Source organism: Sciurus carolinensis, chromosome 4 (genome assembly GCF_902686445.1).
Source record: "Sciurus carolinensis chromosome 4, mSciCar1.2, whole genome shotgun sequence".
In the NCBI taxonomy this organism is placed as follows: Eukaryota; Metazoa; Chordata; class Mammalia; order Rodentia; family Sciuridae; genus Sciurus; species Sciurus carolinensis.
In genome coordinates this window covers 71452163-71466820 of record NC_062216.1, presented here as the reverse complement: position 1 = coordinate 71466820, position 14658 = coordinate 71452163, and the positions used below count along the sequence as shown (strand labels likewise).

The following is a 14658-nucleotide window of genomic DNA, read 5'->3' as shown; positions in this document are numbered from 1 at the left end:
GGAGAAAACCATATATATTAGTGCATCATAATGTAGCTGCAAGTAAATAAATATAGCTTTAAGTAATTGCATAGTCAACTAGTACACAGGTGTTTGTCATTCCCAGTTCTGTGCTATGCCCAAGTTAAAGATAGGCAACTATGAGCCCAGGAAGTGTTGATAGCCCTGATAAAGCATGGAAGACTTGAAATAGCAGACAGCAGTCAAGCCCAGCATGTTGTGAGGGCCACCTGGGCCCCTACCAGAGCTAGAGGGTCAGCCTTAGGGAGTGTCACATCCCTTCCCTTTCCAAGGTGCCATGACCAAAAGGACAGTATGAGTGTGGAGGAAGAGGGGACTTGAACTGTCTGTGGATAGGAGGAGGCAGGAAACCTGAGGGTAGGATAGGAAAGGGGACATTTGCACAAGATGAGGATGTAGAGAACTAAGGAACTTAGCAGCAATGCGGGTGTGAGGTATGTGTTGATAGTGAGAAATTTCCATAGAGGAGTGGGTCAGATGTTCATGGTCCCAACATCCAGAGAGAACATAAACCATAAGGAGCCACTGAAAGTTTATGTAGGGGAGTATCGGCATTTTCCCTCTGCCCACTCCTTTCCATTGCCCAAATCCCATTGCTGGCTAAATCCCAACTCATGCCTCCTCTGACAGCTAGTAGTCCTCTTTTGCATACCCATAGTTTTCTGTCTGTGTCACTCTTAAGTCTTTATATTTTTATACCTTGTATTATAGTTGTTTACAATCTATCTTTGCAGAATGCAAACAATTTAGAAGCAAAATCTGCATCAGATTTACCTAATCTCCCACACAATGGTGTCTAGAACAGTGTTTTGTACATCGAAGATATCTTCATTGGGGATATTATTTTCGCAGGATTAGACATCTACTCAAGCTTACTTAAAATACAAGAGATTTATTGCAAAAAAGCAAGAGGCAAACTCAAGGACGTAGGAGATGAAATATAGCCAGGCTTCCTGGGAGTTTGGAGCTGGGGAAACCATTAGAAACCGAAGCCTTCCCTCTTTTCTTCAGGTGCTACCTGGTTTCTCTCATCTCTGCTTCTCTTTTTGTCTCTTCTTTCCAATTTTCTAAAGACAGAATCTGACCAATCCATCAGCAGAACCTACATCAGGTGTTCAACCCTAGTAGGACAAGCTTTGGCTGTAGGGTTATGGTGGTGCAGGTGGCAAGTTTTGCCTAGAGCATATTGGACTTGTCTTTGGGGAAGCCATGGGCAAACTGACAGATGAGTAGGGATGGTAGGCATTATGCAAATCTTTTCTGAACAAATTCCCATTTGTTCAGAACGAGAATTTGTTCAGAATGAGTGCATGCTCTTTATGGAGATTATTCTACGTAGGTTGAGTCCAGAGTTGAGTCTCCAGACTCTGGAGTCAGTTCTACTTGGAGTCAGGTAGAACTATTAAGAGGCTGTTACGTTGTCTCAGAATGAGATTATTAGGGCCAATAGAAAAGAAGTGGTGCTGGGGACAGAAAGAATGAGATGGGGAAAAGAGATTCTGACAAAGGTACAGGAAGAATACATGCATAGACAAGATGACTCTGATTAAATAGGCTATGAATCCCTCCATTTTTATTTTCTTCAATCTTCCATCTTCCCTTCATTTTGTGGAATCAAATCTAACCCTTTTCTCGTAACTTAGAAGTAGGTAAAGGGGTGGTATGGGTGTGTCCCTTTAGTTTAGCCACACACTACATAATGTTTTGGTTAACAAAGGACCACGTATATGATGGTGGGCCCATAAGATTTTATCGCTAGTCACACCATAATTGTTTGTGTACCTACACCCTATGATGTTCATACAATGTCACAATTATCTTCTGCATACTTCTCAGAATGTTTCCCCTTCTTAAGTGACACATGACTGTGTATCTACAGGTGCTCAAGGATGTGGAATATTTTAAGAAGCTCAGTTAGAATTGGGAGACAAGGGCTAAGATTTAAAGAGTGCTTATAAATGTGAAATCTATATAATGTATCCCCCACCTCCCCTGGCAAAAGTGAAAAGGCTACTCAGAATCCCCTCTTCAAAAATAATTGAATTTTTTCCTTCTTTTTAAGCTACCATGTTTCTGGAAAACTGGAAGAGACTACAGATGCGACTAGGCTATTTCTGGGACCTGACTGGTATAGAAGAGGAAGAAGTGAGTTCCCTTGTACACTTCTCTGTGCCCTTGCTTTGCTTTGACCCTGGAAATATACTATATTCTGTAAGATAGCCATGGATGTTTGCTGTCTCCTCAGCCAGCCGCTAGCTGGGTCTCACGATGGCTGCTTTTACAGCATGGCTCCATGGACTAGATCTTGTCTGATATGCATTGAGGCTGAAGTTTCAAATGTTCCTTCTTCCTTTCAGCTGTGAGACATTGGGCTAATGGGTAGTCATATGTACCAGGACCCCCTACTCTGGGAAAAGAGATGGCATAAGATGCAGGATGCAAGAGGCAGCCTTCAAAGCAGAAGCTAGAGAATAGGAACAACTCCTATGTGGCCCAGAGCAGAAGTGTGTCAGAATGCCTCCGTGGACCTACTGAGGGCCACTGGAGAGGCATGAGTGCCAGACACGGGTCACCACTGATACCTGAGAAAGAAGAAAGACCTCTAAACAACTATGGTGTGAGGTAGAATGCTATGTGTGAAACTGGAAGGTGAACTGAGGGTAAAGGATAGATTCTTCTAGAATTTAATCTTCTGGGAAGATGATTTTTTAAAATGTTTTTATTGGTTCATTTGAGTTATACTAATAGTGGGATTCCTTTTGACATGTCCATACATGCATGGAATATAATTTGCTCTGTGGATTTCAATCTTCAGTACTTCCACTTTCCCCCCGCTCTTCCCTCACTCTGTTCCCCTTCTATCACTACCTCCTCTACTCCTTTTCCCCTTCTCCTTCTACTTACTTATTTATTTATTTTTAATTGATGCTTTATAGATACACAGGAAGTTGGAATTCACCGTGGTATATTCATGTATGTAGCATAATTTTGTGGCCTTCATTCTGCATTTCCTCCCTTTTCCAGTCCTTCTTGCCTCCCCCTCAACCTACCTCTTCCACTCTAGAGATCTTTCTTCTATTTTTATGGATTTCCCTTAATCACCCTGCTTCTTCTCCACTTATTTTGTTCAAGTTTTTCATATGAGAGAAACATTTGATCCTTTACTTTCTGAGTCTGACTCATTTCACTTAGCATGATGTTCTCCAGTTCCATCCATTTTCCAGCAAATGTATCATTTCATTCTTCTTTGTGACTGAGTAAAAATCTATCATGTGTGTATGTACACCAAAGTTTCTTTATATATTCATCCTTTGATGGGCATCTGTGCTGGTTACATAATTTGGCTGTTGTGAATTGCATCACTATAAACAGTGATATGCCTGTGTCATGATAGTCTGCTGATTTTATTTCTTTTGAAGAGGATATTTGAAGAAAGTCAACAAATCAGCCTTTCCTCACAGTTCTTTTGAGAGCTAGTGCCCTTGTCTTAATGCTGGTGAGGTGATCATGGGCAGAATGTCATGGTTGCTCATGTTTATCTATTCACCATGATCCTCCTTCCCCAGACAGCAACCTCACTTAGCCTTTTATCTTCTTTTCTTTCATTTCCAAGCTCAGCTTGCTCCCTCTGTGTCGACCATTACAACTTTCAAAAGCTACTGATATTACATGCCACAGTGAGCTGAAGAACAAATGTGAATTTTGGAGTGGAACTTCTGATACTGTGGATATTATGAATGAAGTGCTGGGAACTGTATCTCAAACTAGGAAGCACTTTCAGTTGCCTGAGTCCTCACTCGCAAAGGCTGGCTACTAAGCCATAGGTGGCTGAATGGAGAGCACATCTTCTCCTCACTAACTGATGTGTTCTGTCTTGAACTGGGGACCACTGTTTTTGTGGTACTGATATTTTGTGAGCAAGCAAGTGAAATCCCTAATTTAGTTTTGCTGTTAAGCCTGTGTGTTCACAAATCTAGTGTATCATCATTTCTTCTCTTTAATGCTCTAATTAGTCAACTTGCTATTGAACAGATGAGCTGAGAACTAGTAGGGTCTGCAGGGCAGTTGCATGGAATTAAATCTGCAATAATGTAGATTTTCCCCATTTTAAATTGGTTTTCAATTGATGGAACCCATCCCACTCATCCTATGTGTTAGGCATAGACCCTGAGATTAATACCATTATGAATTCTGTGAAAAATTAAAAGAATGTACATATGGATTCTGCCTTTATAGAGGATTAAAATTAGTCAGAAATATAAGCAATAGAATAATAAAGCAATTGCATTTCTTAGAGATAAATGCCTGAACTGGTGCTTCTAATAGAAAGAGTCATAGAGATTAGTTTGATTGTGGCTGATCTAGTGGGAACATAATTGTTCTATCGGTTCCATTTTATTCAGCTAAAATATGTCAAGATATATAGAGAGGGTGGGTGGGGAAGGAGAGGGAGGGAATGTGGTTTGTTGTGGGGAGGTAAGCAGGGAATAGGTCTTACTTTTCTAATGCCAGGGAGTAGGATGTCTCCAAAAAGAGAAGAAATATCCTAGGTTCCAAGTTTGTGTAGGTTAGAGATAAGCTAAGTGTGTCTGCTAAGTAGAGCTGAAGAAGCCAGAATGTCTCCCCATTAAAGAGGAAGAGTAAACATACTTGCACACAAAAAGGCATCAGTTATGACTCAATGTCCTGAATTCTCTGTAATAGGCTCCTGGCAGGAGTGGAATTATAATTCATTTTTTTCCTGTAGTCAGATTTCCTGTTTTTCTGTTTAACTCAATGATCCATAATAAGGTCAGGTACATAATTGAGGAACTCTTGGGTAGGCTGAGAGGGACCTGGCAACAAATGGGTTTATATGTAGCTAAGGAAATGTTCCTAATGTAATCTCCATGTGAGGTTTCTACAAGACTGGTTGGTTGTATAGCATGGTTGGTGTAGCCCACAGGTGGACAGCCCAGGGTCAGCATGAAAGAGGAATGGAGGTCAAACTTGTCTTTTCCGTTAATGCATTTCTATTTAGGACTATAATATCAAGTGCACCTTAAAATTCAATTTTGAGCATATCAATCAAGTACCTACTGTGCACTAGGTTTTGGTACCTCAAGCACAGTCTCTGATCTCCAAAGGGTTACATCCAAAGGGTTATATCTGGCCTATAAATATTTAGAATAGAATGGAAAATATGTGAGAGAAGCTCATTCTGGATAATGTAGCAAAAGAGGAAATGCTTTAAAAAATCACAGGGTTTTGAAGACTAGCTGAATTTTAATGGACAGCAAAGGGAAGATGGGACATCCATGGGTAGACAACAACAGGTAGGAGCCCAGGGAAACAAGGGGTATAGATCCGAAACAGCAAGATCACTAGAAAAGTCTCGTTGACTGCAGAAGATGGATTGGGATGCAGCAGGGAACAAAGGAAAACAGATATACATTGGCCAGGCTGGTGACCAGGTCAGGGTGGGCATTGATTTCATATCGTCTCCTGTAGGCCATGGGAAGGGATGAAGGGCAGACTAGGAAAGGTATGTGTGACTTATACCTGAATCCTAGGACTTACATGAAACATTGTATGTCTAAGAACACACATCCAAATGTGAGACAAAAGAAAGCCAGATAACACTGGGTATTGGCAAGAGGGAGGCAGATATCTTGGAAAGCCATGGTTCAAAGCTTTTTCTGTTATAATCAGGTATCTTTTTCCAGTGTCAGGAATATTCTTAAGCCTGGCTATCTGGAACTTGGGGGTGTTATTCTTCCCTGTGGTATTCACTAGCACTTTCCTACTCTCAGGGGAAAGCAGACACATGCATAGAACAAAGCCCATTCTTCATCCTCTGTCCTTTTCCCATGGTCTGACCCCAACATATAGCACTCCCCATCCTCCACCAGAGGAGTGGAGCAAGCACACTGGCTCAAGTCCAACTGGTAAACCTGGGTTCAGGCAGAAGACAGGGAGTGCTTTCTTATGAAAGAAAGAAAGAGGAGGGAAGGAGGAAAGCAGCCAGACCCCAGGAGCCCACCCACTGGACCAGTGCAGCCCGCATGAAGAGGTGTTTTTATAGACAACCCCCAGAGACTTGTTGAAGGACCCCTTTGGACCCTGGATGACCTTGTTGCAGGGAGGCCTCTCATGCCTCCAGAGGACATCCTGCCCACACCCCTCTGTCCCACCCCTCACCTATCATGTGGCTTCCCATTGCCTACATTTCTGATCAGAGCTCATGTCATCTTCTTTGCCAAGATCTTTCAGCCACACAGGCCTCCATTCTGTCCTGAGCTCACTCCAGCTGTTCCTGCTACATAGGATGCATTTCCCCCAAGCGTCCACATGGCCTTTTCTCTCAGGAAGCATTACCCTCCTCAACTTGGCCTCCCCTGACTGCCCAGTCTGCTGCTTTCTTCTGTTGTTCTTATCCTCTTATCCCCATCAGCTAGTTTCTCATTTCTGGCATGGCTTATTTCCTGTTTCCTCTATTTGAAGGTAAGCTGTATGGAAGGAGGGGCCTTGTCCACAGGGCCAGTGCAGTTGTGTTGTCAGTGCCTGGAAAAGAACTCAGAGTGTATTAGGTGCTTAATAACTCCTTGCAGAGGACATTTGTTGAAGAATCTCTAGATTTACCTCTTTAGATCAGCCCAGGGTGGTCCTAAGATGGCCTGGGTTCTTCCTCCAGATGGAAATAGTTCCCAGAGTCTTGGTGGGAAGAATTATGTATTTGTGATAATTTGAAATCAGATAGCCCATCCAGGTAGATTGTGTTTAGGGACTGTCAGGTCGATCTGCCCATGGCTAGATGTGTTGAAGCATCCTTACATGAGTTTTTGAAAGATTCTAACACCTCACCAGACCTGCTTGGCAGCAAATAGGGAAATCCTTGCCTGAACTTCCTCAGCAGAACGAAGGGCACTTTGGCTCTGCTTTGAGTTTCAGACTCTTGTCCATGTACCGAAAAGCTGGAGTTGTTCTAACTAGATAGGAGGGATCTGAACTGATCCCCAGCATGCGGTGAGGTGGGCCACAGCTACAACTAAAAGGAAGCTCTGTGTGGTGTCACAGTATGTCTTGGAAAACCAGAGACAGGTGGGAAAACATCCTGTCAGCCAATCAGGAGGGTCTTCTTCAGCCCCTTTGCAGGTTTTTAAGCCATATTATGGCACTCACCAGAAGTGTCTGCTGAAGTTTTAATTAAAATCTTCCATTGGAATAATGTAGGAAAAAAAGAACCAAATTTTAGGGCCCAGGGAGGAAAACTTCAAATCACATTTCTCTAAGTATTCTCTCAGGACATTAATTGTTACAGGCAAAAGTTATTCTGTGGGAAATGGTAAACTTAAGAAAATTCAACAAATGTCTTTACAGTACTACTTCTCAGGGCTTTTAATTTGCTCATTGTGATCCTTGGAAAGGTGATACATTGAACAGTATTTTCCAATCTTTTGAGCCCTAGAATCACTTTTTAGCTAAAACTCTCTTGGAACACACCTTGGGAAATGCTGTGTGGGAGAGTGGATGAAGGTGAGAGAATCAAACAAACTTCACCAGCCTTTTGAGATTTCTATGTTTTCTGCATAGTGCTAGTTTGTGAGAAATATAAAATGGTACAGAGCAGGTAGCCAACCTTTATGTTAGGATAATAAAATGCCTGAAAGCCAAACAGCTAGGGAATAAGAGAAAAATATGTAATCAAGAGCTACAGTGCATGACATAAGCTATAAAATTCTAGGAATTTGGAGAGGGAGGAGACCCTTGCCATGATGTAGGTATGTTGCAGTAATCAGAGAAGGACTCCTGGAAGAGGTGGGACTGACCAACCCTGGAAGACTGGCTGAGTTGGAGGACACTCTCGAGCCTGTGAACAGCATCACCTGCTGTCTCATCATGCTCGTTAGTCACCTGGTTTCTCCAATGTCATGACTTGCCTTGGGAAAGCCAGAGACTGATCAGGAGCCTATGTTGTTGACCTCTGGAATCTCTGACATATGGGCGGTGATAAGGAAATGTGTGTTCTCTGAATAGCTGAGTTCAGTGAGAGTCAACACCTGAATTCCTAGGAATAAATGACACAGGAACATGAAGTCCTCATATCTCTTGACATTTGTCCTGGAACTGGGAGCTGCTGGGAAGGCCTGCCAGTGAGACCAGGTGTACACTGTTAAATTCCCTTTGAAGTGTGTCATGCATCTTCCTGCCCCAGCATCTGCATTGATTTGATTTGACCATGGTCCTCTTGATTAGTTAGGTGCTCTTTCGCATGCTTGGTGACTCACTATTCAGGTTTGTATGGCTGAATGGCCTAGTGATGTCTCTTGAGCATTGGGGTACTTGCCAATGAGTTACTCACCTATGCTTTGCAGGAAACAGGTTCAGGCAAGTGAGTTTTAAGATTCCCTGTGGTCACTGTTGACTTTCATGTTTATTGGTTGCCATTTTAGCTTACACAACAATGGAGCAGGGGAGATGTGTTGTTGTTGCCCTAACTCCCAGCTATGAGGGCACATCTGTTTCTCCAGCTGGGATTTGGCTCCTTGAAAGTGAAAGTTTGAGGTCTGAGGATAGCTGGTGGAATAAGCAGGTGTATGCCTCTGCCTTTATCAAACTGCTATGCAAAGCTCATGGTTTCTCTGTGTCAGCTGCCCAGTTAGCCTTTCCTTTCTCCTTTCTCAACACTGGTGCCACTCCCACAAACGTGCCCAGGTTTGGTTTTCAGTGTGACACAGTGTCATGTGTCCCTCTCACATTGTGTCCTCCACATTGTTTCCTTGGTCTAGACTCCTTGTGATTGTGCGTGGTGTGGCAGTTCATGTACAGTAGTGTTCAATCCTAAACCCTGACTTTGATGTACTCCATGTGTCTGGTTATAACCCACAGACCAAGGTCATCATTCTTCCTGTTTACCAACTGCTTTCTGACTCTTTGGTTTAGGAACACTCCCGGCCTGAGTACGAAACCAAAGTTCGAGAGAAAATGCTAAAGGAGAGTGACAAGTCAGCCGTGCAGAAATTGGAAACAAATATGACTGAGAATGATGAGGTAAGACGCTGTGCTTATTGCTCATTGTCCTCTTTATTTGTTAAGATCCTGTTGTCATGGTGTCTGGACCATCTTAGTGAAGAGAAACTGGGCTGTGAGAGGGAGTTGATGTGGGACAGGAGGGAGTGAGACCCTGGCATCTCCCCTCATCCTGAAGAAGGAACTCTTGGGAACTCTTGACTATCTCCATGATTGGATCAGTCTCTTTCTTGGTGGTTCTTACTGTCTGATCAATACCCACTGTATAACTAGCTCTGGGGTCACTAGGCTATGTGGGATGTTTAGGAGAGCCACCTCTCCTGGAGAACAGACAGGGAGGGGTGGTGGGAGAAGAAAGAAGGTCTCCAGCCTGGTTCCTCTGGATACCATCACCTGAGCATTGAATAATGGTAACCACCACCTTACCAAGCCCCACAATAGCAGCTAGCCCTTCCTGAATGCTTGCTGTATGGTAGGCACTATTCTAAGGGTATTATATTATCTTGCTTATTTTCACAATAAATCTATGAGACTTGTACGATTGTTATGTAAATGAAAACTCATGAAAGAAGCTATATCTACAGATTAAGTCATTTTCCAGAGGTCACACAGCCAGTACAAGGTTCTAACCAGGGTCTGTGTACCTAACCAGTAGTCACATTCCTTCCCAAATGCAGGGAGAAAATCAAAGGATAAAGCAAGAAAAGATTCTTAGGGCCAACAGAGCAAATTGATGCTTGTATTTGGTTGAGGTACTCTCATGATGTTCCTTCCATTTTGTTTTTCTGAAGGGTGGGCCTCTAAAAGTAGGAAGGTGATGGTGAGCAAGTCTTCTGAGTCACATTTCTGAGCTTTGGAATTTGCTGTGACCTGTAAATACTCTTGGTGTGCGAGTATCTGTGGGGAACACTCTTTGGTGGTACCTGTCTCCAAGTGCCACCCTCCTTTGAAATCAGGAGTATGTGTGTGTTTGTCTTTCTTAAATCTGATTTCTGACAAAAGTCAACATGATCAAAAATCTGTTTGTTTTTTACATATGTCTTTTCTCCATCTTGGATTTGAATTCAAATTTCATTTTATTTTACATTCTTTAAGTTGGAACCATTCATTTTAACATGTAAATTTATGCAAGTACCAAAACAGAAGAATGAAGTGTTTTTGAGCCCCAAAATAAGCATTTAAAAAAAAGAAAACAGGAAAAAGAAAGAGGATGAACCTCTGAGTTATTTTTTTCCTAGACAAAGAACAAGTCCAAGACCACCAATTATTCAGAAACATAATGAATTCATACTTAGGAAATACTAATCATCACAGCTACCCTCATCAGAAAGCAAGCATTCTGTGTTCTGTCAGCCTCAGTAACTCCATGCAACCTTCTTTCTCCACCCAAGAGCAATATACAATGGATAATTTTATGGAAATCACATGTAACTTTTATTGACCACTAACTCATTTAATTTTAATTCTGTAGATGGGAATGCCAAAGAGCTGGAATTGCGTATATCGAGGCTGTGGTTCTAATATAAACATTGCTTGGATATATATATGCATGATAGGTCAAATAACTTTCAGGAACCATGAATAATTAAAAAACATCTGAATGCATTATGAATGATACATATGTTTATGTTTTAACATTCAACATCTATTTTCATTACACTATTGAGAATGCAAAGCTCAAAGTATCTAATGCCTTATGGGCACTGGGAGGAAATGACCTTCCCAATGAGCAGTGTAAGATAAAAAATGACCTAGAATTTGATTGTCGGGATCCTTCTTGCCTTTCTGTAATACTTTGATTATTGTAAATGCCTCTGTTCTTGCTGTAAACCTAGCCATTGATGGGAGATAACTCTGGAGTGCACATTGCTGCTGTCTGATGGAAGGGAAGCAGGTTTTGCCTGTGGAATGAGTCAATGCTCATTGCATAGCAGGGCTCTGGGACTCCTTGGTGTGTGGGATATTTAGGAAAGGCCCCTCTTCTGGAGTACAGACAGGGATTAGGAATCAAAGTCTAGCGGGATGTACTTCTTTCATCCTTTGAGAGTCACCTTGATTCTGCCTTCATTGTAACCCAGGGGCTTCATATTCCCTCCACTATTACTTTCCTTCCTGTTGAATGATAAAAAGCTACCATTGAAGGCCAGATTGGTATAGGAACTACCCTAAGACCACAGAACTAGTTGTGGGGAGGCATGTGGTAATCAAATCCAGCTCTACTTAATCCCCAAGGCTCATTGCTCTTTTTTTTTTAATTTTAAAGATATCAAGTCCATTTATTTTTAAAATATTTTATCAAGATTTAATTCTATACTCTTAAATTCTACCCATTTAAACTATATAATTCAGTGGTTTTTAGTTTGTTCATAGATTTGTCCAATTGTAAATGTAAAATCCCCAAAGAAATTCTATACCCAGTACTTACCAAACCCTGAGCAACAACTTATCTACTTTCTGTCTCTGTAGACATGCTTATTCTGGACTACCTGTAAATGAAATCATTTGATATATGGTCTTTAGCTTCTTTCACTTAGGACAGCTTTTTATCTGTGTCATGGCATATAGCATACTTCATTTATTCTTCTTTATTGCCTAGTAATATTATATTTTGGGATTTGCCTCCTTTTATTTATCCATTCATCAGTTGATGAATATTTGAGTGGTCTCTACTTTTGATTATTATAAATAATGCTGCTATGAACACTTCTGCATGATTTTTGTTTGACTGTATTTCTTCATTTCTCTTGGGTAAATGCCTAGAGGTAGAATTGCTGGGTTATGTTAAGTATATGCTTAATATTTTAAAGAACCCATGTTCTGTTTTTTGAAGTAGCTGTTTTATTTTACCTTCTATCCAGCAACATATGAGGGCTTCAATATTTCCACATCCTCCCCAACGGTTATTACCTGTCTCTTAGATTTTATTCATTGTAGTAATGTGAAGTGGTATTTCATTGTGGTTTTAATTTGCATTTCCTTATCAACCAATAATGTTCATGTACTTAGTGGTAATTCATATTCTTTGGAAAAAATGTCTATCCAAATGCTTTGCCCATTTAAAATATTGTATTAATTGCCTATTATCAGGTTATGAGAGTTCTTTATATGTTTTGGATACCAGTCCTCTATGAGACAATCTAATCTACAAATGTTCTCTCTGATTCTGTAGATTATCTTCATACTTTATTGATGATATCATTCAAAGCACAAAATTTTAAATTTTGAAATAGTTTAGTTTATCTACTTTTCTTTTTGTCACTTGTACTTTTCTTACCTAAGAAATTATTACCTAGCTCAATGTCATTGATATATTCATAGGTTCTTTTCCCAGAATTTTAAAGTTGTAATACTTAGAGCTACATCTTTGATTCATGTTCAGTTATATTATATAGAGAAGGGATCCAAATCCATTTTTTTTTGCTTGTGGATATTCACTTGTCTCAGCACTATTTGTTAAAAAAAAGCAACAACTTTATTTCCCCTTTGAATTATCTTGACACACTCATATAGAAATTACTCAACCATACTTGCAAGAGTTTATTTCTAGACAAGAAATATCATTCCGTTGATCAGTATGTGTGTCCTTATGCCAGTATAACATTGTCTTGATTATTGCACCTGTGTAATAAAATTTGAGGTTGAGAAGTACAAGAATAAGGAGGAGGAGGAAGAAAGAAGGAAGAAGAAGAAAAAAGAAAGAAGAAAGAACCAGCAGCAACAATTTGGAATATTATAGGGATTCATTTGAATCTGTAGGTTAATTTGAGAAGTAGTGCCATCTTAACAACAGTAAATTTTAAAATCTATGAACATAGTATGTCTTTCAGTTTATTTAGATCATTATTTTTCAACAATGTTTTACAGTCTTCAATATACAAGCCTTGCATAGCTTTTGTTAAACTTATTGATTATTTATCCTTTTGATGCTTTGCATATATAATTGTTTGCTTCATTTTGTTTTTGAATTGTCCATTCCTAGTATATAGAAGTAAAATTGATTTTGGCAGATTGGTCTTTATCCCACAGTTTTCTGAATGAATTTATTAGTTTTAATAATTTTTAATGGATTCCCTAGGATTTTCTGTTTATAAGGTCATGTCTTCTGAGAATAGAGATAGTTTTACTTTTTTCTTTTCAATTTGGATGTTTTCTCTTTCTTAACTAATTGCCCTGATTAGAATCTTATGTACAATGTTGAATAGTGGTTGTGAGAATGGATTTCCTTCTCTTGTTTCCGATGGAATGAGGGGGAAAAATGTAATCTTTCATCATGAAGTATGGTGTTAACTGTAGCTGGTACTTTCTTTAGAAAAATAAATCTATGAGATTTCCTTGAGAACAAGACACATCACACCAACATGATGCTGATCTGAAATGAAATATTCCATAATGTAATGAGGTTACAACTACAAATCCAACATGGTAAGACTCAAAGGTTGGCAGAGTAGGAGTCAGAACCCTAGGGTAGTAAGCATGGTGCTTCACCAGATAGCTGAGCCATTTTCTGTGTCTCTTCTGCCTCAGCTGTCATATGGGGAAATCGAATTTTATAACCTCTGTGGTTCTGAGAGCCAGTGATTTTCTTCATTGATGTGCAGAGATGTTGGTCATCAACTGATCACCTTGGGGAATGTTCTTTATTTATCTTATACAGCATAAATTTACCTATTCTTTTAACTACTCTAATTAACTTTCTAGGTAGTGGGAATAAGAGGAATGTTAATAATGATAACATAAATAACATTTAGGGAATATTTGATATGTGCAAGATTCCACAAGTATTTTTTTATTTAAGTCTCAAAACCATTTTGATCCCCTATTCACAGGTAAGAAAACTGAGGTTTAGGGAGATAAGTCATTTGCTCAGTCTAATATATGGCAGAGACAGGGTGTGCAGGCACTCTGACTTGAAAGCAGTATTCTTTTTTTAAATTATTTTTTGATTCACTGTATACAAATGAGGTACAGCTTTTCATTTCTTTGGTTGTTCACAATGTAGAGTCACACTGTTTGTATAATCATACATGTACATAGGGTATGATATTTGTCTCATTTGATTATCTTTCCTTCCCCCTGCCCCAGCCCCACCTCTCATTTCCCTCTACACAATCCATTCTTCCTACCCTGCCACCCCGTTATGTATCATCATCCACTTATCAGAGGAATCATTTGGCCTTTAGCTTTTGGGGATTGACTTAATTTACTTAGTATAATGTTCTCCAACTCCATTCATTTACCTGCAAATGCCATAATTTCATTCTTTATAGCTGAGTATTGTGTATATGTACCTCATTTTCTTTATCCATTCATCTGTTGAAGGGCATCTAGGTTGGTTCCACAATCTAGCTATTGTGAATTGAGCTGCTATAAACATGGTATAGCTGTGTCACCATGTATGCAGTGTTCTTAACCCTGAGTTTTCTCACCTCTCCAATGTTTTCTTAAACAGATCCTCATGTACCCCTAAAAATTCGTATTTGATTCTTCTTCCCTAAACTAAATACATGAAGGATTATGGTGTTTATTGGAAGATAGGTGAGAGACAAACTGCTACCTTGCATTAGTGGTTCTGTGTAGATTATAGTAGAGTGATATTCTATTTCCACTGAGGACCACAGGGAGTGGAAT

At 40.0% G+C, this 14658-nt stretch overlaps 1 protein-coding gene across 1 annotated transcript in view; it reads left to right on the top strand.

Moving 5' to 3' along the window:
• Ano2 (anoctamin 2) overlaps positions 1 to 14658 on the top strand; it is a 352538-nt gene that overhangs the window by 181811 nt on the left and 156069 nt on the right. The window contains exons 12-13 of the mRNA XM_047550120.1: positions 2084 to 2166; positions 8944 to 9051. Of these exons, the coding sequence (XP_047406076.1) occupies positions 2084 to 2166; positions 8944 to 9051 (191 nt within the window). The remainder of the gene's footprint in view (positions 1 to 2083; positions 2167 to 8943; positions 9052 to 14658) is intronic.